This window comes from Podarcis erhardii (genome assembly GCF_964252035.2).
Source record: "Podarcis erhardii genome assembly, chromosome: 13".
NCBI classification, from domain to species: Eukaryota; Metazoa; Chordata; class Lepidosauria; order Squamata; family Lacertidae; genus Podarcis; species Podarcis erhardii.
This window is the reverse complement of record NC_138502.1, coordinates 39,149,354-39,176,265: the sequence shown is the minus strand read 5'-3', so window position 1 is coordinate 39,176,265 and position 26,912 is coordinate 39,149,354. Positions and strand designations below refer to the sequence as shown.

Sequence of the window (26,912 nt, the reverse complement as noted above, 5' to 3'; positions counted from 1 at the left end):
CATTTCTGACTCTTCCGGTCATTTTAGCCATTTCGGCATAGTCCATCAACTTCATCTGCCATTCTCTGGTAGGAACTTTATCTTCTTTCCATCTCTGGGCCAATAACATCCGCGCTGCTGTGGTCGCATACAGAAATACAGTGGAACCTCTTCTTACAACCATAATCCATTCTGAAGGTCCGGTCATAACTAGAAACGTACATAAGTAGAGGCACACTTTTCTATAGAAAGTAATGGAAAAGTGAATTGATCCGTTCTAGACGATGAAAAACACCCCCTAAAACAGCATTTTAACTAGGATTTTACTGTCTTAAGAGACCATAGATCCATAAAATGAAGGCAATAATCAATGTACTGTACAGTGGTACCTTGGGTTACATACGCTTCAGGTTACACACGCTTCAGGTTACCGACTCCGCTAACCCAGAAATAGTACCTCGGGTTAAGAACTTTGCTTCAGGATGAGAACAGAAATCGTGCTCCAGCGGCGCAGCAGCAGCAGGAGGCTCCATTAGCTAAAGTGGTGCTTCAGGTTAAGAACAAAACTCCGGAACAAATTAAGTATGTAACCAGAGGTACCACTGTACAATACAATACAATACAATACAATACAATACAATACAATACAATACAATACAATACAATACAATACAATACAATACAATGTATTATAGATGGGAAAAAGTAAAAAAAAAATCCCTTACGTGCACTGAGGGTGGGTGGGCTTACCTGGCTACCTGGGTGGGCCCTCTCCCTGGCAGTGGAGGCCCCAGCACTGGCCAGCTGCGGGTTGCTGGCAAGGCCTCTATTCGTATCTAGAGGGAAGTTCATAAGTCGAAGCACCTACTGAAGGTGGTAACTGGAATCGTACGTAAGTAGAGCCGTACGTAAGTCGAGGTTCCATTGTAGTCTTTTCTGCTCCTTTGGGATTTTGGCACCTAGAATTCCTAAAAGGAAGGCTTCAGGCTTTTTAATAAGGGCTATTTTAAATATATATTTTTCAACTCTATATATCATTTCCCAAAATCCTTTTACCACCTTACAATTCCTCCACATATGATAAGAGGTTGCCTTCTTTTTCCTTACCTTTCCAGCATACATTTGAGCATGTTTTATACATTTTCGCTAATTTAAAAAAAGGTAAAGGTAGCGGACCCCTGACAGTTAAGTCCAGTCGCGAACGACTCTGGGATTGTGGCGCTCATCTCGCTTTATTGGCCGAGGGAGCCGGTGTACAGCTTCCGGGTCATGTGGCCAGCATGACTAAGCCGCTTCTGGCGAACCAGAGCAGCGCATGGAAACACCGTTTACCTTCCCGCCGGAGTGGTACCTATTGATCTACAGTGAAGTATTTGATCCCCTGCTAAATTTGCCCATTTACCCTGTGACGAAGAAATGACCAGTCAGTCCATAATTTTAATGGTGGTTTATTGTAGCTGTGAGAGACAGAATAATACAGGAAAACTCCCAGAAACCCAGAAGACAAAATTCATTATAATGCACATCAATCTCTGACTTTTGTCTTCTGCAATAAAATCATAATAGGGAAAAAAAGAGAGAGAAAACCAATTTAAAATACAGGTTAAAATGCAGAATAATAATAACAACAGACAACGATAGAAACTAAACACCTGTAGTTTAATGGTGAATTTTGGATATAATGGAGACCTAAAAGATTTGGATTATTATAAAAGATGCAGGAGGAAATGACTAACAATAGGACCCACCAAGGGGAGGAGGGGGAAGTCCAGGAGATTCTTTGGCATCTCCTTTCTTATAATGCATGTTGGATATGTGATTGAAAAATTTTAATTTGAAAAACCAAATAATTTTTTTTTTTTTTTTGAGAGAGGAAACAATGGCCACCTATGAATCCCCTCGTCCGCGGCGCCGCCAGCTCCTGCGCCGCCTTCCCTCTGCACGCGCTCAGAGGCGCTCTCGCCCGGGGTTCCGTGGCCTTCCCGCTGGCGCCCGGCGGAGGGCGCCCCGCTTGGCAGGCGGCGCTGCGGCTGCGGCGGGAGAGGCGGGGAGGCGCGGCCGGGGCGGGGGCGGAGGCGGAGCCGGGCGGCGAGCGGCGTCTCGGCCGGAGTCGAGCAGGACGCGCCGAGCCAGCCAGGCGCGCAGCAGCCGCGAGCCGAGAGCCGGGGCCGGGAGTGGCGGAGGAGCGCCAGGCGGTCCGGACGCCCCGCGTCGCCGCCGCCGCCGCCGCCGCCCTTGCGGGCAGGCAGGGAGGGAGGGAAGGGTGGTGGGTGGGTGGTGGGAAGGGGGTGCCCCCCCACCCAGGGGTGCTGCCTGCCGTCGCGCCATCCGCGCGCCCCCCTCTCTCTCCGCGCTAGCCGAAGCTCTCCATGCCCCCGCACGACTGATCCGGCGCGCCTCGGAGCCGGGGGAGGGGGAGGCTGGACGGAGACCCCCCCGCAGCGCCAAGCCGGCCCTGCAGGACCTTGGACAGAAGACGCGCCGTCGGCCGAGGGAGCGCGCACTGCGGTGGGTACCACCGGGAAGGGGAAGGGTGGGGTGCAGGGCGCCATGGCGAGCATCCCTTCTCCCCCCTCCCTTTGAAGGGGATGCAGCAAAAAACATGGGGGGGGGGACGGAGGTAGGGAGTCCCGTTTGTGTGTGTGTGTGTGTGTGTGTGTACACGCCAGGATGGGTCGGAGGAAAACACTGGCAGGAGGAAAGGTGTCTTCGGGAAAGATGGGAAGGCAGGGTGAATGGTTTGTTGTTGTCGTTTTAAATTGCATTCGTATAGCACCGTTCCTCTGAAGATGCCAGGGTGGGTCAGGAGAAAATGAGAATAAACCACACACACACAAACACACACACACATGCATCTGCTCAGTGGCACATGCAAGGCACAACCGTTCGGCAGCTGCTTTGCAAAGGGTCAGTATTCGCGATGCAGCAAGTTGCGCGTCTGTAATTATATGAAATGCATGACTGATGCCCGTATAATGTGCTCAGGCAGAGCTTCCCCATGAGTGGGCAAAGTCTGTTTCTTTGGAGAGGCATGTGCACCTCTGACATCATGTTGCTGGCCAAAGGGGCTCTGCTCTGGCCCACCGGAGGTGCTGCCGTGATCCATCCAACACACCGGCGAGAGGCTTTTGTTTTGTTTTTTTGCTGCAGTGGGATAATATGGCTACCTCTAGGGAACGCACACGGTTTAGCACATGGCTGCGTGTGCAGAGCTTGCGCAGGGGGTCGTGCACAGGCTTCGGGTCTGCAGGAGTAGGGCAGGGTGTCAGGCCATGTCGGTAAAAATAAAAAAAGGGGGGGGGGAGAGACCTAGCAACCAATGTGTATCTGAGGTGGCCTTAAAGATTTGGGAGGGGAGGGGAGGGAAGAAAAAGAGAGGGAAGCAGTGGAAGTAGAAAATAATGCCAGGAAAGGCTGGATGGGGACAGGAAAGGGAGGGGATGAGAAGGAGCTTCTGAACCCTCAGGGAGAGGGTGGGGAGTGAGATTCTGCATGTTTGGGAGAAAAAAGGACCTCTGCCCTTGCTTATCTGAACTGTTTTTCCTTTGGCAGGTCTGAACTGAATCTGTAAGGCTGCAGCATAGGGGTGCTTGAAGCAGAGACCGCTGCCCGTGCCCAGCCAGCAACCCCAAAGGTGGCAGGCTGACGCCCAACCCCCCTGTTCCGTTCGCCTCCCTCCCTCCTCTGCTACTTGCGCCATGGGTACCGTCTTGTCCCTTTCCCCCAGTTACCGGAAGGCGACCCTCTTTGAGGATGGCTCGTCCACGGTGGGCCATTACACGGCCGTGCAGAACAGCAAGAACGCCAAAGACAAGAGTCTCAAGCGTCACTCCATCATCTCGGTGCTGCCCTGGAAGCGGATCGTGGCCGTGTCGGCCAAGAAGAAGAACTCCAAGAAGGTCCAGCCCAACAGCAGCTACCAGAACAACGTCACGCACCTCAACAACGAGAACCTGAAGAAGTCCCTCTCGTGTGCCAACCTCTCCACTTTCGCCCAGAACCAGGGCGCCCAGCCGCCGGCGCCCAACAACCAGATTTCCACCTCCAAGAGCAACCTGTCTTCCGTCAAGAAGACCCCCAACACCAACTCCACCGGCACCCCAAAGAGGGTCATTGTCCAAGCTTCGACCAGCGAGCTGCTTCGGTGCCTGGGCGAGTTCCTCTGCCGGCGATGCTACCGCCTGAAGCACCTATCGCCAACCGACCCAGTCCTGTGGCTTCGGAGCGTTGACCGGTCCCTGCTCCTCCAAGGCTGGCAAGACCAAGGCTTCATCACCCCGGCCAACGTGGTGTTCCTGTACATGCTTTGCCGGGACGTCATCTCTTCCGAAGTGGCCACGGACCATGAACTCCAAGCCGTCTTGCTCACCTGCCTCTATCTCTCCTATTCCTACATGGGCAACGAGATCTCCTACCCTCTCAAGCCCTTCCTGGTGGAGAGCTGCAAGGAGGCCTTTTGGGATCGCTGCCTCTCCATTATTAACCTCATGAGTCCCAAAATGTTGCAGATCAACGCCGACCCGCACTATTTCACTCAGGTCTTTGCCGACCTGAAGAACGAGAGCAGCCAGGAAGAGAAGAACAGGCTGCTCATCGGCCTGGACCGGTGAGCTTTCGGGCTCCCTTGCCACTGGGATGAGGGGGGAACATTTTTTCCTTCTTTTTATGTTGTTTTTGTTTTCGAAACAAACCGGGACACAAAAGGTGGGCATGGGCAAGGCTGAGAGAGAACACTTGAGCCTCCGTTCTTCGGCTTGGCTTTTTGGGATCCAAAAAACAGACACATTTCGAAAAGGAGAAGTGGTGACGTCGGGCCTTGCCTGTCTGGTTTTCTGTGGCTTGCTCTCGCCCTTAATGTCAACAAGGAGGGGGCGAGCAGGTGGGGCTTGGAGCCAAGCGCAACACTGGCAAGACCACGGCGTTCCTTCGCCACTTGGCTTTTGCCTCAGAGATCCTCAGCCGGGGAGGGGAGATCCATATTGTACTTCTGAATTCCTCACCGCACGGATTGCGGAGGTGGCGAAACAGCATTTACTGTCCTCCAGACAAAAGCGGGAGCCAACCCAGCGCATGTTGCAGAGCCTGGCGTTCTGGAAAAGGGATCGAAGGACGGGATCCGCCTCCTCTTTTTCTTTCCACCATCTTGCGCACTCGCCTGAGCGAAATGACACCAAAACAGTATTGGCCTCCGGAAAGGGACCCTTATTGCATGGAAACACGTGGCTACACCCTAGCAGAAGTGGGGAAGGAAAAGTCAGGCATATTGCAGGCCCTTTGGGATGTCTCCCCTCTCGCCGCCTTTCCCTGGGGGAGGCAGCCCCTTTGGTTTACATCTGTGCCAAAGGGCAAAGGTGAGATTTTGGGGGTCATTTCCTGTGACAGTACCCAAGGGGAGGAAAATGTCAAGGTAGCCAATATGGAAGAGGTGGCTGAGATAAAGATGGCCCCAGGGAATGGGCACTCACCTAGTATTAATTTTGCTGGCAAGTTATTTAGGTGGACGTTTGATACATTTTGAGTTTTATTTTTTATTGCACAGTATATAAACTGGCTGCTTCAGATCAGAGTGACTATGATTCTGTTGAGGCCTTCTGAGCAGCTGGAATAATGGTCCCTTTTCAAGATAAACCTTTCAGGAAAATGTAAGGCTGGTGCCAGTCGCTTTGTTGTCCAGATGATTCGGTGCTGAAACCCCGATATACAGCGGATATTCTTTGTTACAGATTCCTCCCCCCCCCCGCATCCTGAAATGGAAAATTCCTTGGCATTTATTTAGCCAGCCAACCATCTTAATATTTTATGAGGGGGGGGGGAGGGAACGTACCAAGCGGGGAAAGAATGATGACTATGTAATCATAAAGAGATCCATAGCAAACACTACAATTTCAGGAAGAGATTGTGACTAAAGAAGCTTGGGAATATAAGACTGAAGCATATACAGAATAGACACACATTTAGTATATTCTGAGATTTATATTGCTTTTTTAGTCTCTAAAAAAAAGCATGCTAGCTCCTAATATTTTTTCAGTATCCCTTCCCCCCACATTTCTGGCACTGAAACATTTGATGTAGTCCTCTTAAAAAAATAATAATATTCCGGTGCTTAGGAATTTAATTTATTTTGCTTAGCCCTCTGATTCTCAAAAAGGAAGAGGTTAAAAAAATCTTTCTGATCAGCAAGCTTCAGGGATGGTAAATGTATATAGAGAAGAGCAGGGGGTGGGGGTGGGGGTGGTTGGGGAGGGAGGGAGTGCAACAACACCGAAATATACACTGAATTTTGCTCAGTTAATGACATGCCGTATTAAATGCCAATAGTCCCGGGTCTAGGATTCTGCTGAAGATGTGAACTTCCTTTACAATGGAGGTCATCTTCTCTGTATTTAAGTTCCCGTGGGACAACAGAGAGGACAAAGACGCTCAAACACTGTCGGGTGTTGAGGTAGCTATTGGACAAAAGGCCAAGTTCAAAGCGTTCTGGGCTCCATCTCTGATCCTGGTGTTATGGATGCTGGCATTCTGGCAGAAGGAAGGCTTGTCTTGTACTTAACGGTTGTTGAATAGGGTAGCTTGCAATTAACTTCAAAGCAGCAGAGCACTATTTAAATTAAAAAAAAAAATAATGTAAGAGGAACAGGAAAAAAAGCTGTGAAATTTCAAAAGGAAAAAAAAAGGTCTGAGCTGAGAGGCTTTGAGGTAGACAGGAGCTGAGATTTTGTGAATATGAAACGGCTGCTGGGTTTGCTAAGCAGGTCCTGCCATTGCCTCCGAAAGCTAGGCCGAAATCTGAGCCATTCAAAAGCGAGACACTGACTGTTAAGCGTATGTTTTGGGTTCATAGCGGGAAGGAGAGCCTTAGAGTCGCGAGGGAGGGCTTTGGGTCCTTCGCAGTGAATGGGGAATCGGGGGGTGTACAGATCTCCATTGCATGACCATTTTTGCTGCTCTAAAATGGATGGCACATATTTAATTTCAGTCCCCCCATCATCATCAACTTGGGCGTTCCTTGCTCAGCTTCTTCGCTGGCACCTGGAACACCTTGAAGACTAAATTCTAGCCTGTCTCTGGATAAGTAATTCTCCTAAACAACCCCCCCCCTTCTCCAAATGCTTTCCTTCTTTTCTTTTCAATATAAAAGGGAAATTATAGTTCTTTAATCAACGTGGTTCTGGAAGGTTGCGGCTGCAGTCCTATGCATGCTTACCTGGGAGAAAGCCCCAGTGAACACAGCAAGGCTTACTCCAAAGTAAGCAAACCATGGGTTGCATTGCAGAGGGAGCTAACAGCCGTATGTGCATTCCTTGGTGCGAAAACCTATCTTCTTCTTTTTGGAGTCTTGGATCTAGTGTATTTATTGGGATTTTTGTAACAGCAAACAAAAGATCAACTGATATACTTGAGTACATAAGAGCAATGAATGGGGTTTTAACGTGCTGCTATACAAAGCGAATACTTTTTAGAACAAAATCTATGCTAATAAATACAAAGGGGTGTGGGTGGGAGGGAAAAAGGTCTTTCTTTTGTTCTTTCACCATTGCTTCCCAGTGACGTTTTTGCATGCCAAAAGCATCTTTTGACAAAAGGCAAAACCTTAGAACAGCTGATTGTAAAAACAAAGAAGCAAAATAAACCGCAGTGCACAAATTTCAAGCACATCAGCCCCCCCCACCGCTGTCAAATCAGGCCCTCCTACCCTTAGGTCATTCAAATCGATCTATTTTCATCTTGAGACTTCTAGACCTTTTCTAATCTTAACTGTACACAGTTCTTAAGAGTTCAGCTGTGTTCTAAACCGTTGTTACTTCTTCTTTCTTTTTCAAAAGGAAAAAAAAACTGAAAGAAAAAAATGTGCCATTTTTTTCACTTGAAATTCTGCATACCTGTACATTTTATGTGTGGGGTGGGTTGGGGAGGGGAGAAGAGGAGAAAAAAAAAAAAACAGAAAACCTGCTAAATTCTACATGTATGTGTATGTTAAGGTTTTTGGGGTTTTGTTTTTTTTTTAGTGTGCAATCTCTTCTGTAGATATTTGTTGACCAAAATTGGTATTATTATGATTATTGCTTATTATTACTTAAATTAATTTATAAATTGTCCTTTTTGTATGTATGTGTATTATAGTGAGTTTGTAAGTATGTGAGGTTTATAAATATGACAAGACTGTCACAGAGCTGTGTGTGCCTGTAACTTAACGCCCCCCCCCCTTATTTTTATTTATTTTTGTACTGTGCTGATTAAAAATAAAATGCACTGACCATCCATTACATGATGGTTTTCAGAGCTTTATTTTATATACATATATTAAAAAACATATGCTGTTGTATGATGGCAGGAGGTGATGATAGACAATGAAGACAATTGTAAATAACAGAGCCATCGGAATTTAATTGGATTTGCCTTGTTGAGAGGCGGTTTAACGCAAGAGGCTCTTAAATCAAGGTTAAGTCAGCATGGTTCACGGGTTCTCTCCTGGTTGCCACGGAGGCAATATCCTGCAGAAAATGAGTAGGCAGAACGAAGTTCGCTGGACGACAACATCATGACAGATGGTTGCTAGGATTTTTACAAAAGATGCTGGCCTTGGTAGACTTTGATCTGATTCACCAATAGTACACACTTAGAATCACTTAAGACTATAAACCTGTGTCCCCTTACCTGGTAGTAAAGGTAAAGGTAAAGGGATCCCTGACCATTAGGTCCAGTCGTGACCGACTCTGGGGTTGCGGCGCTCATCTCGCTTTACTGGCCGAGGGAGCCAGCGTACATCTTCCAGGTCATGTGGCCAGCATGACTAAGCCACTTCTGGCGAACCAGAGCAGCGCATGGAAACGCTGTTTACCTTCCCGCCAGAGCGGTACCTATTTATCTACTTGCACTTTGACGTGCTTTCGAACTGCTAGATGGGCAGGAGCAGGGACCGAGCAACGGGAGCTCACCCCATCGCGGGGATTCGAACCGCCGACCTTCTGATCGGCAAGCCCTAGGCTCTGTGATTTAACCCACAGCGCCACCTGTGTCAGCCCCATTAAATCTAGTGGGACTTGTTTCTGTAAGCAGACCTGCATAGGATCTGCACTGTAAAACACAGACTTGTTCTCCCAACTCCCATTATCCCCAGCCAAGCTTTTTCAGGGTTGATGGGAGTTGTAGTCCACCTGGAAGGCTTCACTATGAAGAAACCTCAAATATGCCCTTGTGTGCTTTTCACATTCAGAACACCCATCAGCGGACCCTCGGGATTCCAGTTTCAAAAAAAAGCAAAAAATATATAAAAGTAGATCATGTACGGCTGAAGTCACCCCTCCATATTGTAGTTTTGAGGGGCAACGTTGTCTTGGAGGGATGGGGAGTCAGAAGAGGAAAACAGGGAGGGCAATTCCTTCTTTGGAGCTAGTCTCTCATTGGGAAGAGAAAGAAAACCAAGCTTTGTGAATGGCATTCCTGGGATCACATGGTGCATGAGTCACAAGGAGATTCAGAAGAGGAAGTGAGTCTGGTTCATTTGCTAGAGTCCAGCTAATGAGATTTTTAAAATTATTTTTAAGGTTCAGAACTAAACAATAATGCAAAGTTCTTAAGCACATTTTGGCCTCTGAGGGTGCTTTCCTTCTTCATGAGCTCACAAGCACTAGCTAATCCATTTTCAACATCCTTCACAGGCTCCCTTTCTGGACTGGGGTTAATTCTTCCTTAAGGTGACAATGAAAGCTACTTTTAAAAAAAAGTAATCAAGAAACTGGAAGTAAGTTAACATTGAGGCTGCTACTGGCATTCCCTCTGTGTTTGAGGGAAGCCTTTTATCCAGAATAGAGACGTTTGCATCATGTTCACCCTTTTACAATAAAGGTATCCTGAAATGCGGGGTGTATTCCAACCAAAACAACTTGCCGTGATTTCAGCATGAGTTGTAAACTTTAAAAGCCCCATTGAGTCTGCAGAGCCTAAATATCTTCCATTGAGATCAACTGGATTTAAAATTGCTCACATTTCGCTGGATCCTATCCATTATTTCTTCACCCTTGGGTTTTTTAAAACAACAACAACCATTTATTGGTTTATAAAAAAATATACAAGAACCATTAAACACTTAGCAGCAACAAATGGTGTTTGTTCTATTCATTGTCAGGCTTTGGGGAAGCGGCTTCCTTTGGCCGTGGATAAGCAGAACAAAGCAAAAATAGTCTCTTAGCATTTAAAGAGATTTTAATGATCACAGCGAAAGGACAAAGAGTCCATTATCGGAGTAAAGGTGCTCCCAGTTAAGGTTTACACCCACTTCCCTTCCAGGTCACCCTTGTCACTTCCTCGTCTTGCAACCTGATCTTGCAACCACTTTGCTTTCTGTGCTGCCACATCTGCTCGTCAATGACCTTGGGCTGGGCGGATGTTGGCTTTCCAGTGAGAGTGTGTCCGTTGACTCTCTCTCGTCCAGTTCTTCATCTCCTAGCTGTTCACCACCCAGTTCTTCCCAACTTTTGTCTTCTTGAACTATTTCCCTTTGCAAACCACTGTTCCAAATCTATACTGTCCTCCTGCTCTTGGGAAGATTCAGGATCCTGAATTGGGAGCAGGGGGAGGGGGAGGCTCCCGCCGTTCTTCATATGTACAGTCCACTTCAACATGGTCGCTGACATCCATTGACTTACACATCCATTGACTTACACTTACACATTACACATAAGCCTTACACATTCAATGCCTTCCTTACCATAACCTCTCCACAGAGAAGATTGAGCAGTTGGTCTAACAAGGTCTTGATTTGGTGTCATTAACATAGTTAAAGGGGTCCGCGTTTCTTGGAAGGTGTCTCTTTATGTTATGCCTTTAATCACTCTCCTGTGTCTGGCTAGATGCTCAGACATTGCTGTATCCCAGATATTATTTTCCAACATCTTCAGGGGCATTTCAGTTTGGGTTTCCCTTGTTTACTGTACTGAGTGTTAATTATTGCGCCCATCTACAATCCCTGTGGGACGTGGGTGGCGCTGTGGTCTAAACCACTGAGCCTCTTGGGCTTGCCGATTGGAAAGGCGGCAGTTCGAATCCCCGCAACGGGGTGAGCTCCCATTGCTCAGTCCCAGCTCCTGCCAACCTAGCAGTTCGAAAGCACATCAAAGTGCAAGTAGATAAATAGGTACCACTCTGGCGGGAAGGTAAAAGGCGTTTCCGTGCGCTGCTCTGGTTTCGCCAGAAGCGGCTTAGTCCTGCTGGCCACATGACCCGGAAAAACTGTCTGCGGACAAACGTCAGCTCCCTCGGCCAGTAAAGCGAGATGAGAACCGCAACCCCAGAGCCATTTGCGACTGGACTTAACTGTCAGGGGTCCTTTACCTTTACAATCCCTGTCTCAAACCAAATGGTTAAGAAGAAAATGCCAATTCATCTATATCAGGGACGTCCAACTCCCAAGAGACTGCGATCTACTCAAAGAATAAAAAACTGGCAGTGATTTGGGGGGCTCAGGTCAAAGTTGTTGAGCTTTTTTTTAGGGAGGGAACATAAATCATAGCCTTATTGAAAATTATACTTATTAACTTTGTTAAGTGACTTCCTCGCTTCCCCTTGGTTGAATTTCATTGCATGTCCTTTTAACAGTTTTCCAAATCCCAATTCTTATGAAATTTAACTTAAACATTAACATCCTTAAATCTTCACCTTATGGAATTAAACATATTAATTCATCACTTAACATAAATAAAACCCTAAGCCAATTAAGTATCTGCAAGCTATTTTCAATTAATTTAACTTAACAAATTTAACTAGATAATCATTAAATTTATTCCACTCTTCCTGATACTCCTCCTCCTTCTGGTCGCGGACTCTTCCGGTTAGGTCGGCTAGCTCCGAAAAATCCATCATCTTCATCTGCCATTCTTCTATTGTTGGTAATTCTTGGGAAGGGAGGGAAGTTTTGGAGAGGGAAGTGAAGAAGTGGAGGGTGGGGTGAAGGGGGCAGGGCTCGATGCTCTTATGCCACCGCTAACAAAAAGGAGCCCGTGGTTGACAGCAATCAAACAGAACCTCCCAGGGATCGACTACTCAATCCCGATCGACCAGTTGGACAACCCTGATCTATATGGGATAACACCTAGCATAGTTGGCAAGAAAGAGAAGCAAATCTCCAAAGGTCCATGGGCCCTTGCTATGTACCGTATTTTTTCTGTGTATAACATGCCCCCGTGTATAAGACGCCCCCAATTTTTGGGGACTTAAAAATAAGAAAATGGGTGAGGGGGTTGCCTAGAGTTGTTCAGCTTTTGGAGGGGGAGATTGCCTATAATTGTGGAGCTTTTTTTGAGGGGGATTGCCCAAAATTGCTCACCAATTGCACAATCGTCAGCCTGCTTGTCGCCTTCTTTGTTTCAAAACTCCTTGTTCTTGATCCCTTGAGTCATGCGCACTTTAACAATTTTCCAAATACTGCCCTATATCCCTCTCCCCCCATACCCATTACTTCCCTTCACCCATGTGCAATCTTCTCTACATAGTATTATTTCTTTGTGCTTCCCAAATACAAAGAGAGAGCATTATTGGGTATAAATGATACTTCTTTTATTTATTGCAATGAATGATGTAAACAAAAATACATTTCAATTATAACAAGGGTGCTTGCCCACATTTCTATATAAACTACATTTAAAAATGTTCATTCCATTATCCCCTCAGGCTTAAAAATCAAACATACAATTAAGGAATAGTTAATTTATAGATAAAACCGAGAAAATCTCTCTTTTCTCTCACTCACACACATACACACAACAGAAAAGGCACAAATACTGTATATTCATTTAAATCAAGACAAATACTTCATAGCACGCGACATAGCCAGTCTTACAGATTTGGAGAGACTTCCTTATCACACGATTTGTTTATTTATTTTGCATTTCTTAAATTTCTAAACCACCCTTCATCCGAGGATTGGAGGGCCGGTTTCTGTCATCATTCAAATGCAGCAATTATGCCGGGACACCGTATGAAAGTGCTAATTAAAAAGTTTCCATGGCTAATTTGGCTGCTATGAAAGTGAGAGCTGGAAGGCTTTTGAGTAATTAACAGAGAAGGAGAAGACGACACTGGGGTGGGGATAGGTCCGTTTCGCTACTGGCAACAGGGAAGAGTGCAAACTTTTGGTCGGGTTTACAAGATGGGCCAGGACCAACCTGAACGCCGTTCAGCATAGATGTGCCTGACATTCATTGGAACAAACGCAGGGATGGCTAATGGACTTCATACATGCCATAAGCGGATAAAGACTTCATACGGTATTGACCACCCCAGCCTGTGGGCATCTCTACCGAAAAGTACTTTAAAATGTTAAAAGGGTGAGGTCTTGCCACGTCCAGGCTAGCCACAGAACAAGCAAGGAAAGGGACCTAGATGGTGGTCCCCTTCTCTGGAAAGCTGGACCACAAAGATGGGGAAACAGCACAGCCAGAATGGCTGGGAACTGTGTAATAAGGACTTTGTTCATCAATCTGATGGTGGTGGGGACTTGCTCCCCAGGAACAAGCCAGTTTGCTCCACCACCCATTAATCTTGGAAGGACATTCCCTTGCTTTAAGAAAACCTGATTCAACCGAAGTCATTCAATGTTCCTACCTGGGTTGTGAGCAATCGCAAAGTCAATGAATCCTGACCTGACCCGCAGTGTCAGGCTTGGTCCCTCCACACCCCATTTACTTCATTTTACTTATTTGGTATTTTGTTTATTTGGTGTGGGCCTTTGTCAGGTGCTCCAGAACGGTGCATCTTGGCCCATGTCTCGAGATGCTGGAAGCGCTCAGGGTCAAGCAAAACACAGCTACTTTGGCACGAGAAGAAAATAAAGCTCGTCGACGAGGCTGTGCCCGCTACCCAGCGGAAAGCCAGAGAGACAGACAAAAGGCAACTAACTATGAGGCTACACTGGCCAGAATGATGCCAGCCGCTTGAATAAAGCACACTGTGAGCTGGCCTGAGCGATCGGCTCCAGCGCTTGCACTAACAGCAGCGTTGCGAAGGCAAATCTGTGCCAAGTCATGCACAAAGGGGAGCCCCCCTCTCTGAAGATAACAGACATACTGTTTCATCTGTCTGTTGGTGTCCGGGTGCAACCACCTAGAGCCCATCTGGGACTCCAGTGCAACACAAGCACTGAAGCAAAGCAGTTAATGCCAAAAGAGGACACCCTTTCCAGGGCGCAATGGCTAATGCCACCTAGATCAGGCTTCCTCAACCTCGGCCCTCCAGATGTTTATGGCCTTCAGCTCCCATGATCCCTAGTAGCAGGACCAGTGGTCAGGGATGATGGGAATTGTAGTCTCAAAGCATCTGGAGGGCTGAGGTTGAGGAAGCCAGGGCAAGGGCAGCCCACGTGCTGCCGTCCAATGTTGTCGAGACTCTAATCAGGAGGGCCAATGTGCAGGAACGATGGGAGCTAGGAGGCCATAACATCTGGAGGGCTCTAAGTGGGCGACCCCTGGCCTGGGGAGGGGGAGGTTTCTCTCAGGCACAACCTTTTTGGAACAAAAGGGGCTGGGGAAACTCCGTGGAAGCTGCTGCCAGCCCCTTGCCCCTGTGCTACAGAAAGCCCACCTCTTTTTAAGTACAAATCACTTTTAAAATTAAGGCCTGCATGAAATCCAAATGGATTTCCCCCCCTCTCCTATTCCCTCCCATACAAGGCTTTGGAGTCCCAAGGATTAATTACACAATCATCTTAGCTATTTGGGGGGGGGAGGAATAGGAGGAGGAGAGCGGATATATATATATATATATATATATGCTTTCGTAGATTTTCACGGGTACAGGAATGCAGGTTTTGGTGTCCTCGGGTGTCTTCCCGTGTAAAAGTTGGGGTGTCTAGGCGACGTTTCGACATATATATATATATATATCCATTCATAAAAGGCACTTTGCTAAAACATGGCATGGGAGCCAGTTCTAAATTTATAGCCAGCACAATGGAGGGGCTATTTTAAGCTCCTGCTCAGTGTAGCTTTAGAGATGTCTAGATGTGTGTCACAGACAAACATCTTTACAACCCTCCTCCTCCTCCTCCCCGTACCATGCAAGATTCAAGGCACAAGAGGAAAGGAAGGCTGCTTAGAGGGGGAGTCTCTCTCCCTCCCTCCCCCCCCCCAGCCCTCCCCTAGCAGAAGCAATGCTAATTTCCAGGCACACACAGGACGAAGCCTGACCGATCCTTGGTGAAGTTTGGCTCTGATTGGTTTATTCTGGTTTCCACGGAGACGGTGCATTTCCGACCATGCATGCTGCACTGGACCGGATTGGCGACACTGACTTGCAGGCGACGTTTCTCACTGCAGGGCGAGAGGGGGGGGGGGACACATTAAAGAAAGAGACTTTAAAGCGTGTGAAGGGGAGAAGAAAGGCCACCTTGAACCTGTAAGATCAGCTCCACCACCTCCTAACAGCTCGGGAGGCCGTGATTAACGGCCAAGATTAGAACGGATCATGCAAATGAAGAAAAAGAACCACCGGCTCCTTCAGCCACGGTTCTGGAAAGGCCATAAGGGAGGGCAACTTGTGCATTCTTTGGGATGGGGCCAAAGGTGCGTAGATAGAGCTACTCATCCAGGCTTAGGTATAGAGAGTCCCCTCTGTGCAACTGATGGAGTTCCCTCCATCACAAACCCATTTCTGATATTAGTACTATTTCCATATTTCGGAGCTTTTGAAACAAATGGTTTTTAATTTCAAGGAATGAAGCACATCAAAGCTTTATACCCAAGAGGCATAGGTAGGCAAACTAAGGCCTGGGGGCCAGATCCAGTCCAATCGCCTTCTAAATCTGGCCCGCGGACGGTCCAGGAATCAGTGTGTTTTTATTTAAAATGAATCTTTGGGTTATTTGTGGGGCCTGCCTGGTGTTTTTACATGAGTAGAATGTGTGCTTTTATTTAAAATGCATCTCTGGGTTATTTGTGGGGCATAGGAATTTGTTCATTTCCCCCCCCCCCCAAAAAAAAAATATAGTCCTGCCCTCCACAAGGTCTGACGGACAGTGGACCGGACCGGCCCCCTGCTGAAAAAGTTTGCTGACTCCTGCAGAGCAACACAAAGACTGCAGTCGTTTTTGCAAACCGCTTTCTAATACAGTTCTTCCAGCGGAATGAGTTCCAGAGACTACTTTGCTGTATTTTAAAAAATCATTCCTGATGGAGGTAAGAAGAGGGTTCCTGATGGAGGTAATGTGGGTGAGACTTGAGTCCTTCCTTCGCTGGCTTGCTCTCTCCTAACACTCCAACTTAGAAGCCCCACATAAGAAATTCAACCCCAGAGTGAAAAATTAGATCCCATAAAACAGCTCTGTTAAAAAACAAAACAAAACAAAAACACGACCCTTGGATTGAATGTCAGGCTTAAATAAAGAGAGTTCACAGTGTTTTTGACAATGCTGTCTAGAAGAAAGAATTTCCAGAAACATAATGCAAAGAGAAACAGAATATTTTATTTTAAGTTGTTATTCAGCTTTTAAAAAAATGTAATTTCCATTGCGGGGGTGCAGGACATTCAGCAACTTGCGTAATTTGCATATTGGGTTTTAAGAATCTTCCCCGCTTCATGAGTGTAATAATGCAGTTTTATTTCCCTTACAGGAAAGACAGCTAACAATAATTTTAAATGCAGGAGCTCAATGTGCAGCTGGCAAGATTAACATGCCCAAATGCTGAAATCTGTTTGTGTTTTTTTTAAAAAAGGTCCTGTATCACTTACTGAAAAATGGGAACAGAATCCCCAAAACACTGCCAAATTTCTTTTTCTTTGGGAAACCTAAACTATTGCACCAATTCATTGTTTTCTGCCAACGCTTTCCATTAGAAAAATAATCCCCCCCCCCTTTTAGGGAAAGGATCAAGGAGTGCTTAGATTACACTTCTATGCACACCTTTCATGGGAGTAAGCCCCGTATGTGACTGTCTGCTGAATAAACATGCTCAGGGCTGTGCCGCTAATATTAAAAATTAGTCTGCTTTTTTAAAAGAAAAGAAATGAAAAGGGAAAAGACTAACAAACAAGAAAGACAGTGCCCAACACTGATCGCTGTCACGTCAGGGTGCCATCGGGACAGGAGGCCAAATCTTCCAGGTATTTAATACTTCTTGACTTAACGCCACAGTGAGTTGCATTGAAAATCCCTGATTAATTTGCTATTTTCGCAGTGCCTTAGCAGATGAACACATGGTAAAGTCACAGCAGATCACAGGTGGATGCATTTACAAAGTGAATCACCGGTGTGTGTGTGTGTGTGTGTGTGTGTGTGTGTGTGTGTGTGTAAGAGAGAACAATACTCTATACCAGGCTTCCTCAAACTCGGCCCTCCAGATGTTTTTGGCCTACAACTCCCATGATCCCTAGCTAGCAGGACCAGTGGTCAGGGATGATGGGAACTGTAGTCTCAAAAACATCTGGAGGGCCAAGTTTGAGAAAGCCTGCTCTATACTCTCAAGTTCATCTGGTTCATTTGGTTGAGCAAGAATGTAGCTGTTGGATATTGCTTTTACAAAGGGCACTGGCAACAACTTCTGCTTCTTGTTATATCACCAGAGGTTCCATAGTCAACATCATTCCCTCTCACTCATAGTTAACGCTCCTCTCCCATCGCCTGATCACATTCGACTAATTGACTCTTGAGATTTGTGGTATGGTGGAGTATAGGTAAAGCTAAAGGAGCCCTGGACGGTTAAGTCCAGTCCAAGGCGACTATGGGGCTGCGGCACTCATCTTGTTTTCAGGCTGAAGGAGCCAGCATTTGTCCACAGACAGCTTTCTGGGTCATGTGGCCAGCAGGAATAAACTGCTTCTGGTGCAACAGGACACCGTGACGGAAACCAGAGTGCACAGAAACGCCATTTACCTTCCCGCTGCAGATAGATACTTATTTATCTACTTGCACTCATGTGCTTTCAAACTGCTAGGTTGGCAGGAACTGCGACAGAGCAACGGGAGCTCACCTCGTCATGCAGATTCGAACCACCAACCTTCTGATCAGCAAGCCCAAGAAGGCAGGTGGGGATGAGTCTATCAAAAGGTGGTTTCCATCACTTTTGGATACTGTTATAGCAAGCTAGGGCACTGGTCTTCCAACACAGCTAAGTTGCACAAAGGTGTGTGTTGGTGTAGCATCCGTTTCATGCCAGTTTGACTATCATAGGAAAGAACTTTTCATATCAGCTTAAAACACAACACTTTCCAAGGGGCAGTTCACAATGTTCTTTGTTTTTACTCTGACACGTAGAGGACATGTCTGAATTCCATAATTCTGTCAAGGCTGGGGGGAGGGGGGAGATGACATGAAGTTGGGTTGGCCGCAGAATTCAGCATCCTGAGCACCTCTGTTCTCATTAACATCCCACCACTCAATTTCTGTTCCTCATGCCTGCAAAGTTAGATGTGAAAGCAGGTCGGCAATACTTTTTCAAAGCTGCAGAGCCAGAGGTGGTAAGAAGCTGTTTAAATAAGGGGACTAGGGTGGCGCTGTGGTCTAAACCACTGAGCCTAGGACTTGCCGATCAGAAGGTCGACGGTTCGAATCCCCACGACGGGGTGAGCTCCCGTTGCTCGGTCCCTGCTCCTGCCAACCTAGCAGTTCGAAAGCACGTCAAAGTGCAAGTAGATAAATAGGTACCACTCTGGCGTGAAGGTAAACGGCATTTCCGTGCGCTGCTCTGGTTCGCCAGAAGTGTCTTAGTCATGCTGGCCACATGACCCAGAAGCCCTCTGCGGACAAATGCTGGCTCCCTCGGCCTATAGAGCGAGATGAGCGCCGCAACCCCAGAGTTGTCTGCGACTGGACCTAATGGTCAGGGGTACCTTTACCTTTTAGCAGTTTCACTGCTGTGCGTGAACTTCCCCATCTCGAGGATAGGCACTTAAAATAAAACAGCAAAAGCAGAAATATGCAAAATAAGCAAACATAAACACATTCAGAATCTTGGCTGCCAGTACAAAACTGTGCATGCACATGCAGAATACACTTGCCTATTGGAACAAGAAGCAGAAATAGCACAGAGCCAGTTTCATCAAAACTTCACAGGAAGTCATTTGCAGACAGCCTCCTGCCCACAGACCAGTTCAGTAACCTCTGCTCTTGAAAGGCTGCAGAAATGATTCATCCAATGTGTGCAGCAGAAGCTGTTTTTCTTTCCCCCTTTTAATAAAAACAAACAGCGAGGGTCTAACCATGAAAAACAAGCAGTATTTACTTTTCTGGTTTGTGCCACAGGTCTCTCTCACTACACATTTTAATGCCAACTGGGGCCATGTATGTGTCTGGGGTCACAGTCCACACGTAGAAAGCATGCCTGGGAAGGCAGTGACTGTAGCAGCAATGTCCCTAACAACAGAGGGCTCTTGAAAACTAGCTTGTAAAATGCTGCTTCAGACTCCAAACTGTAACTAAGAGCTCGGTGCTTCAGGGACAGTCCCAAACAGAAAAGGCAAGTCCAGATTCAAAAGGCCAGCTCACAAATAATGGGAGACAAATCCAGGAAATCCGAAATCCCAAGGGGGCAGAAAAGGCTATTTATGTATGCGGCCCCGGCTGCGCGGATGCTACTAGCCCAGAGATGGAAAGAAGATAAAGTCCTTATCGGAGAAGAATGATAGATCAAGTTGATGGACTATGCCGAAATGGCAAAAATGACCGGAAGAATCAGAAATCAGGAAGACCAAATTTTTAATAAGGAATAGGGAAAATTTATCTTAAAAACCACGGTAAACAGTTAAAACTGTTAGCAGGACTGGAGTAGCACTTGTAGTTTAATGGTGAATTTTGGACATAATGGAGATGAGAAAGATTTGGATTATCGTAAAAGATGCAGAAGGAAATGATAGGATCCACAAGGGGAGGAGGGGGAAGTCCAGAAGATTCCTTGGAATCTTGTTTTTATGTTATATATTGGATATGTGATCGTAAAACTCAGATTTGAAAACCAAATAAACAAATAATAATAAAAAGGATTCTCTATGGGTTGTTTAAGATAAGAGCCATACTACAGTGGTGCCTCGCAAGACGAAATTAATCCGTTCCGTGAGGCTCTTCGTCTTGCGGTTTTTTCGTCTTGCGAAGCAAGCCCATTGACAGCTTAGCGGATTAGCGCTATTAGCGGTTTAGCGGCTTTTAGCGGATCAGCTGATAAGCGGCTTAGCGGCTTAGGAAAAGGGGGGGGAAGGGGGAAAACCCCGCGGGAACTCGCAAGACATTTTCGTCTTGCGAAGCAAGCCCATAGGGAAATTCGTTTTGTGAAGCGCCTCCAAAACGGAAAACCCTTTCGTCTAGCGGGTTTTCCGTCTTGCGAGGCGTTCGTCTTGTGGGGCACCTCTCAATCAAAATGTTTATTCGGCTTTACGCCCATCATGAAACGCAACACAACAAATCAAATCAAATAAACAGCGGACTCGTACAAGCCACAAATAGTATAGCACAGTTCACAACTCACAAGGACAAATATTATTATGCTACCAACACTTTTCTTACATGATTATGTGCTCTGCATTTTTCGGTGGACATCTTTAGGTGTACATGTTGCACAATGCACCTGACCTTTGTTGCTGCTCACCATTAGCAAGGAGCAGGGTGGATAACTCAAAGTGTCTTGAAACAGCTGTGCGTGCCTGCGTGCACCAGAGAAGAAAGGGAATGTACGTGTCTGTGCTGGTGTTGTTCCCCAAGCCAGCACTTGCCTGCCACCGGTCAACCTAATTCTCTCATGTCCAAGCCCAAGACTTAGACAACCTTACCAGACTGCTGCACATACTTCAGGTGTCATAGCACCTACCCAAACAAGCGCAACTTGTTGAACCCATCTCCTGTGAGCACCTCCCCTGGCGTTCATGAGAGCTGAACACAGAGGAACTTATTTCCAGGGGAGTATGCCCCATATTTGTTTAATCTACCCCCCCACCCTTCAATGTAAAAACATTTCACAAAAACTATTGCGCAACTCTGCTTAACATTGCTTTCAAAGGGCGAAACTCCCTCCCTAGCAAATTGCCTTATGATTTATACAATAGCAGGTAATTGAAAGCTATGTTATTTTGCGAATCAGTGTCACCCTTGCTGTTATTTTTAAATTAAAAAACACAACACTATCCTTTAGTTTCCTGAAAGACAGAAAATGTAATAATAAAAATGATAGGGTGGCCAAAGACAAAATGAGTCAGAAAGCTGCAATACATGGCTTTCTTGCCTAAATTGTTTTTGGAGAGATGAATGTGGTAGACAGCTGGACTGAAAATGGTACCCAAACACATGAGAGGCAGGTTCTAGCAGAGATGATCTGACCTTAGATTATCTCAGAGTCCTCTTTACCTCAAAGGCGAACAGACCCAGGGATCTATACTGCTAGGCTTACTTATTAAATGAACCAGCGGGTCTAGCTCAGGGATAGGCAAACTGAGGTCCGGGGACCGGATGCAAACCCATCACAAACCCATTTCTGATATCTGCACTATTTCCGTATTTTGAAGCTTTTGAAAAAAGGGGTTTTTAATTTCAAGGAACGAAGCACATCAAAGCTTTATACCCAAGCGGCATAGGTAGGCAAACTAAGACCTGGGGGCTGGATCCGGTCCAATCGCCTTCTCAATCCGGTCTGTGGATGGTCCAGGAATCAGTGTGTTTTTACATGAGTAGAATGTGTCCTTTTAGTTAAAATGAATCTCTGGGTTATTTGTGGGGCCTGCCTGGTGTTTTTACATGAGTAGAATGTGTGCTTTCATTTAAAATGCATCTCTGGGTTATTTGCATGGCATAGGAATTCGTTCATATTTTTTTTCTAAATATAGTCCAGCCCACCACATGGTCTGAGGGACGGTGGGCCGGCCCACAGCTGAAAAAGGTTGCTGATCCCTACTCTAGCTTCAGGATTTCGGAGTTTCTTGCATGTGGGCAAATGGTGCTGCTCGCATTCCATTTTGCACCCAGCGTGCTTCAATGTCATGGAGAGAAGGTTTAAAATGGAAGAAACGTGACAAGCCAGAGATCACTTCAGCTAGAATATTACTCACACTGTTCCACGGAAGAAGCAAGAGAAGAGAAACAGTCTGTGCGGGAGAAAAGCAGAGGGGTGGAGGGTTTCTGAAGGGAGAAACCACTGCTTTCAAACACTACAACTCTCTTGGTCCTGGTCACCATAGTAACCTGGATATTAGCCGTTCAATCTGATAGTGCATCACTGCCAGCCAACCAGAAGATGTGACTGTCATGCATGCTCTTATTTGGCTGGGGGCGGGCGGGGGTGGGGCTAGAGGCTGCTGCCTCTTCTAGGGATGCCTGCTTACGACCCAATTTTAAAACCGATCGCTTATTAGTATTAGAGAAGGCCAACGTGAGCAGCGTTTTGCAGTCCTTGTTCATCTGCACAGCTCTGCAGCACAACAGCATTTATTCGGGAAATGCGCATGCACTTGCAGGTGACTTCTTCCTGCAACATCTAACGCTCGCTAAACAGGACGTGGGACAGGAAATCCACCCCCCCCACCCAGAATAGGGTGAGCTTGGGGATACAAGTTGCTGGTTTGGTGCTCCGTTTTGCTCTGCTGCTCACAAAAACCTTGCAGCTGTTGGGAGATGCAGCTATTGGCACAAGGTGACCTCTGGGTGGACTGAGGGCATAGGGCAGACTGAACGCCGTGACCCAGCACACTCGCAGAAAGCTTCCCTCTGGAAGCACTGCAAGATCTGGAACCTGAACAGAGAACCACCAAACTGAGCAGTTTTGTTCACTTAAGCGCATAGCTGGTACTAGTTTTTTCCATCAGCCCAAAGTCTACAACAAGCATGCCCATTTTGCGTACAACACATCCGAATACTAAGTCCATTCAAGGAGGACAGGTCACAAAGTGTCTTCAGGGTTCATGTCTCCAACATCCACTTCACATCTTTGGGACTTCTCTCCATGAGCAACTTGCCAACATCCAGGGATCTCTTAAAGACACACACTCATCAGGGCTTTCAGTGGCAATGGGAAGATATGGAAACTTTAACGTTAATTTTACTGGTTGGAGGAAAGTTCAGTCGCCCGCTCCAAATAATCTTGGATAAAGAGAGCAAAAACAAACAAACAAAGGAATACATCAAATAATGGCTATTGCTCACCATCCTGAATTAGTTTCCGTGTCCATTTTTGTTTGTTCTTGGCTATAACCTGTATTTAGCTGACCAATAAAATCTGATGATAATGATTACTAGCTGTTAGTTAAGAGCGGCATCAGCAAAGTGGCTCTAGGCCCAACCCAAAAAAGAGGGCACCATAGCAGTCCCAAAGCTGAAGTTTTAGCAGGTAAGCATTGGAAGGTGTAGAATGCTTGTGCATCTCTTTGTTGATCAGGATGGCAGACACATTCCACCTCTGCAAAAGTTCAACTACGGCGCCTGAGCTAGCAACCCTGTCAGGGAACTGCCATCAGAGTCAGAGGCGGAGGGAAGGCTCCAGAGGGATGCCGGAGGGGGTCCCAGCAGGGAGAGAGGCAGCCCAGCTGCTGGGGAAGGAAATCAACGTTACACGAGGAGAGAAGGGGGGCAGATGGGGGAATCGGAGAAAGGGCTCCAGGACTCTTCACCGGAGACTAGTGGGGAGAGCACGGGTACTCCGCTGCCCACACCCTCCCTGTGCAGAAGACTTTCGCGCAGGGAGAGTAGGAGGAGACTGGGCGTCAAAGAACCTTTTTGCTGGAAGAAGTTTAAGAAACGCCCACTGACGGATTCTGCCAGCGACTGAGACAGCCACGAAGTGAAGGGCTGTTCAGACAGAAAGGGTTCAACCAGGCAACCAAGCCAAGAGTGGCGGCAACTTACGCATGAGCAACCCCCTAGAACCACCACAAACCCTTAAGCTAGCTGTTCCCCTGCACACCTCCAGGTATGTCCAGGATGTAGTAGAAACATGTGGTGCAATGCCTAACTCATTATGGGTGGCAGTGCTTTGCTATTAGCCTATAAAGATCTGAATTATTTGGGATCCAAATATATTTCCAACCGCCAACTGGCCCAGGAATTATGATCAGTAGGAGAGGTCCTGATTGTTGTCCCCATCTACAGCAGAAGCTGGGAGGGTGGTGGCATGAGACAGGACCTTTTCTTGGTGGAGATACCCTGGTTACAGAACCACCTCCTGGGGAAAATCAAATCTGCCCCCCACTTCTGATATTTTTACATGTAAGCTGAAGACTTTTCTGTTTGTCCAGGCATTTGGAACATGAAAGCTGTCCTGGATTGTGGCTATTTGGGCTATCACTGATGTTACCGATTTCCATCATTGATTGTGTGGTTTTTATTTGATACTTGTCTGTTATGTTATCATGGTTTGTTTATTTATTTTATTTATATACCGCTTTATACCCAGAGGTCTCAGGGCGGTTCACAGAAAAGATCACAATATATAAAATCCAAATAAGAACAATAACACCCCCCCAAAAAAGAGCCACATTTTAAAAGAGTATAGGATGTCAACAATCAGGTCAACCAAAGGCCTGGTTAAAAAGGAACATTTTTGCCTGGCGCTATATAAAGAAGGCACCAGACAAACTTCCCTGGGGAGAGCATTCCGCAGACAGGGAGCCACTGCAGAGAAGGCCCATTCTCATGTTGCCACCCTCTGGACCTCTCAAGGACAAGGCACACGAAGGAGGGCTCAGAAGATGATCTCAGGGTCCGGGTAGGTTTGAATCTTCACTTATGCTATTCCAGCAAAATCAGCTTCACATCAACCAACAGCTTCTTGCTCTAATCTCAGTGAACAAGATGAACAATAGCCAATACAGTGGTACCTCGGGTTACATACGCTTCAAGTTACAGACTCCGCTAACCCAGAAATAGTGCTTCAGGTTAAGAACTTTGCTTCAGGATGAGAACAGAAAAGTAATAATTTTTTAAATTTTTTTAAAAAAGAGAACAGAAATTGTGCTCCGGCGGCATGGCGGCACCAGGAGGCCCCATTAGCTAAAGTGGTGCTTCAGGTTAAGAACAGTTTCAGGTTAAGAACAGACCTCCGGAACGAATTAAGTACTTAACCCGAGGTACCACTGTAGTCAGCTCCAGTCTGGTACCCCTCCAGGTGTTTTGAACTACACCAGGTGTTTTGAACTACATCTTCCATCTGCGAGCATGGCCCACTATCAGGGTTTAGGAAAGCTGAAATCCCAAATATTTGGATGGCACAAGGTTGGGGGAAGGCTGCCTTAAGTAAATAATATAAACAAGGGCTCCTCTTTTTTTCCTTTTTTCTTTTTGCAAGACCCTTTTAAATATTCAAAAGATCTCTTTTTTTCTCTTTCCTAGGCCAGTGGACGCCAGCTTTTAAGACTGGGGACAGGACCATTCCTGACCAGACTGTTTGGCAGCTGCCTCCCCACCCCCAATCTACATTGCTAGGCTCCAAGTACAGGGAAATCAGTGCAAGAATGGAAAGGACTTGTGTTTCCCCTCTCGAGAGAAATGCCTCCTCATCGCTCTGAGCATGGCTCTTCTTATGCAGTCTTGTAGTGAGGATATAATGGTGAAAGAGGAAGAAAAGGCATTTGTGCCCTCAGATCCTATCCCAAACCTTTAGTCTGCCAGTAACTCATTGCAGAGCTCAGCTTCTTCCTGTGACCTATCAGTTAATGATGGCTGATCTAGGTCATGGCTAGAAAAGGTATTCAAATTCCCAGGCAAATGTTGCTCAACCCAGTCTGTGGGTTACAGTCACTATGAGACTGAACAATCAAGTTGCAAAGTTCCCAGCTGAAATCTTGCCTATGCTATGAACTGAGGACATGACCTTGGAACAGTTTTTCTTTTTTGGGGGGGAGGAGGGGAGGGAGGAAATAAATGCATAGACTAGCATACAGGATTGCTGTAAGAGTTCAGCAATTTCAGTGTGCTCTTATAAGCCGTATAGTACCTTGGTTCCCGAACTCAATCCATTCTGGAAGTCTATTTGACTTCCAAAATGTTTGCAAACCAAGGCGTGGCTTCTGATTGGCCCCAGAAACAATGCCGACAGCCGAAATGGACGTTTGGCTTCTAAAAAACGTTCGCAAACCAGAACACTTACTTCCAGGTTTGTGATGTTTAGGAGCCAATTTGTCCAAGAACCAAGGACCACTGTAAATGTGAAGCAATTTGTTTTGGTCTTTCCAACTATTTTATTAGAAATATTTACCATGCTGTTCCAGGATGGGGCTCATACAAAATCAGCGTAATGAATTAAAACAACATATGACACTAAACTTCAATTAAAATCATCATCTTTGTAGCTTGCTAACACCCTGGATTTTACGTATCTTAGAGGTGCGACAGGAGTCAGCCTTAGGGGGCAGAGTTACTAGGACATAAAGGAAGCCACCTGCTTTCACAAATACTTGCAAGGAAGTGACTGCAGTCACCAAAGGCAACTCACTGAGGATAGGAAATCTGAAGCCAAGGTGGCAGCACTTATGCAGAGATATTCTTCCAGAACGACACAGGGTGCTGAAGGGGTAAATAACATGGGGAGGGAAATCTCTATTTGACCTCTTCATGGTGCCTGGAGGGAGAACGCAAGGCAAGGTAGACAACGTTAAAACAAAGCGACAGCTCACACTCTAGGTGACTGGCATCAACCAACAGATCTCAAGAGCCTGAAAAGGAAAACCACAAATTTATCTTCCAAGAAGGAAGTTTCACAACTAACTGAGATGGCCTGCTCTTAACCTTTTAAAACTGCAAGAAGAACTGAAAACATTGTTTACCATGAGTTTGTTGCAGGCTGCTCAGGGCTGGCTTACGCTGCAATTTGACAGAATGTGGCAGCAGGGACAGAAGTCATTTTCCCAGGAATCTCAGCTTGCACTTAAAAAAAGGAAGTTTCTGGTCCTCACGGAACAGACACAAAATAAGGCGAGTCATGCAAATTTGACCAACTTGTGTAATTTCTACGGGTCAGAATTTAACTTTTCTTGGTGTG

The 26,912-nt window shown here is 46.4% G+C and overlaps 2 protein-coding genes and 1 long non-coding RNA gene across 4 annotated transcripts in view; 2 read left to right on the top strand and 1 right to left on the bottom strand.

Moving 5' to 3' along the window:
- Positions 1 to 2,409: 2,409 nt before the first annotated feature.
- CDK5R1 (cyclin dependent kinase 5 regulatory subunit 1) lies at positions 2,410 to 8,243 on the top strand. Its single transcript, XM_081836690.1, has 2 exons — positions 2,410 to 2,487; positions 3,532 to 8,243. Exon 2 carries the CDS (start codon positions 3,678 to 3,680, stop codon positions 4,587 to 4,589), a length of 912 nt encoding a protein of 303 aa, XP_081692816.1. The 5' UTR covers positions 2,410 to 2,487; positions 3,532 to 3,677; the 3' UTR covers positions 4,590 to 8,243.
- A 6,597-nt stretch (positions 8,244 to 14,840) lies between these two features.
- Positions 14,841 to 15,304, top strand: LOC309328327. Its single transcript, XR_014150779.1, has 2 exons — positions 14,841 to 15,058; positions 15,120 to 15,304. It is a non-coding gene; the product is annotated as an uncharacterized lncRNA (long non-coding RNA).
- Positions 15,056 to 26,912, bottom strand: part of MYO1D (myosin ID) — a 175,922-nt gene continuing 164,065 nt past the window's right edge. The window contains exons 22-23 of one of the 2 annotated variants that reach the window (XR_014150687.1): positions 26,698 to 26,797; positions 15,169 to 15,281 (exon numbers count right to left, since the gene is read on the bottom strand). Coding sequence is in view for 1 of the 2 variants with exons in the window: in XM_081837683.1 (XP_081693809.1) it covers positions 15,125 to 15,281 (157 nt within the window). In the remaining variant the exon portion in view is untranslated. Of the gene's footprint in view, positions 15,282 to 26,697; positions 26,798 to 26,912 lie in introns of both variants that reach the window. The other variant, XM_081837683.1, reaches the window with a different exon arrangement.

Excerpts from the sequence above, each read along its gene's own strand:
- CDK5R1 (XM_081836690.1), top strand. The coding sequence starts at position 3,678 with ATGGGTACCGTCTTGTCCCTTTCCCCCAGTTACCGGAAGGCGACCCTC.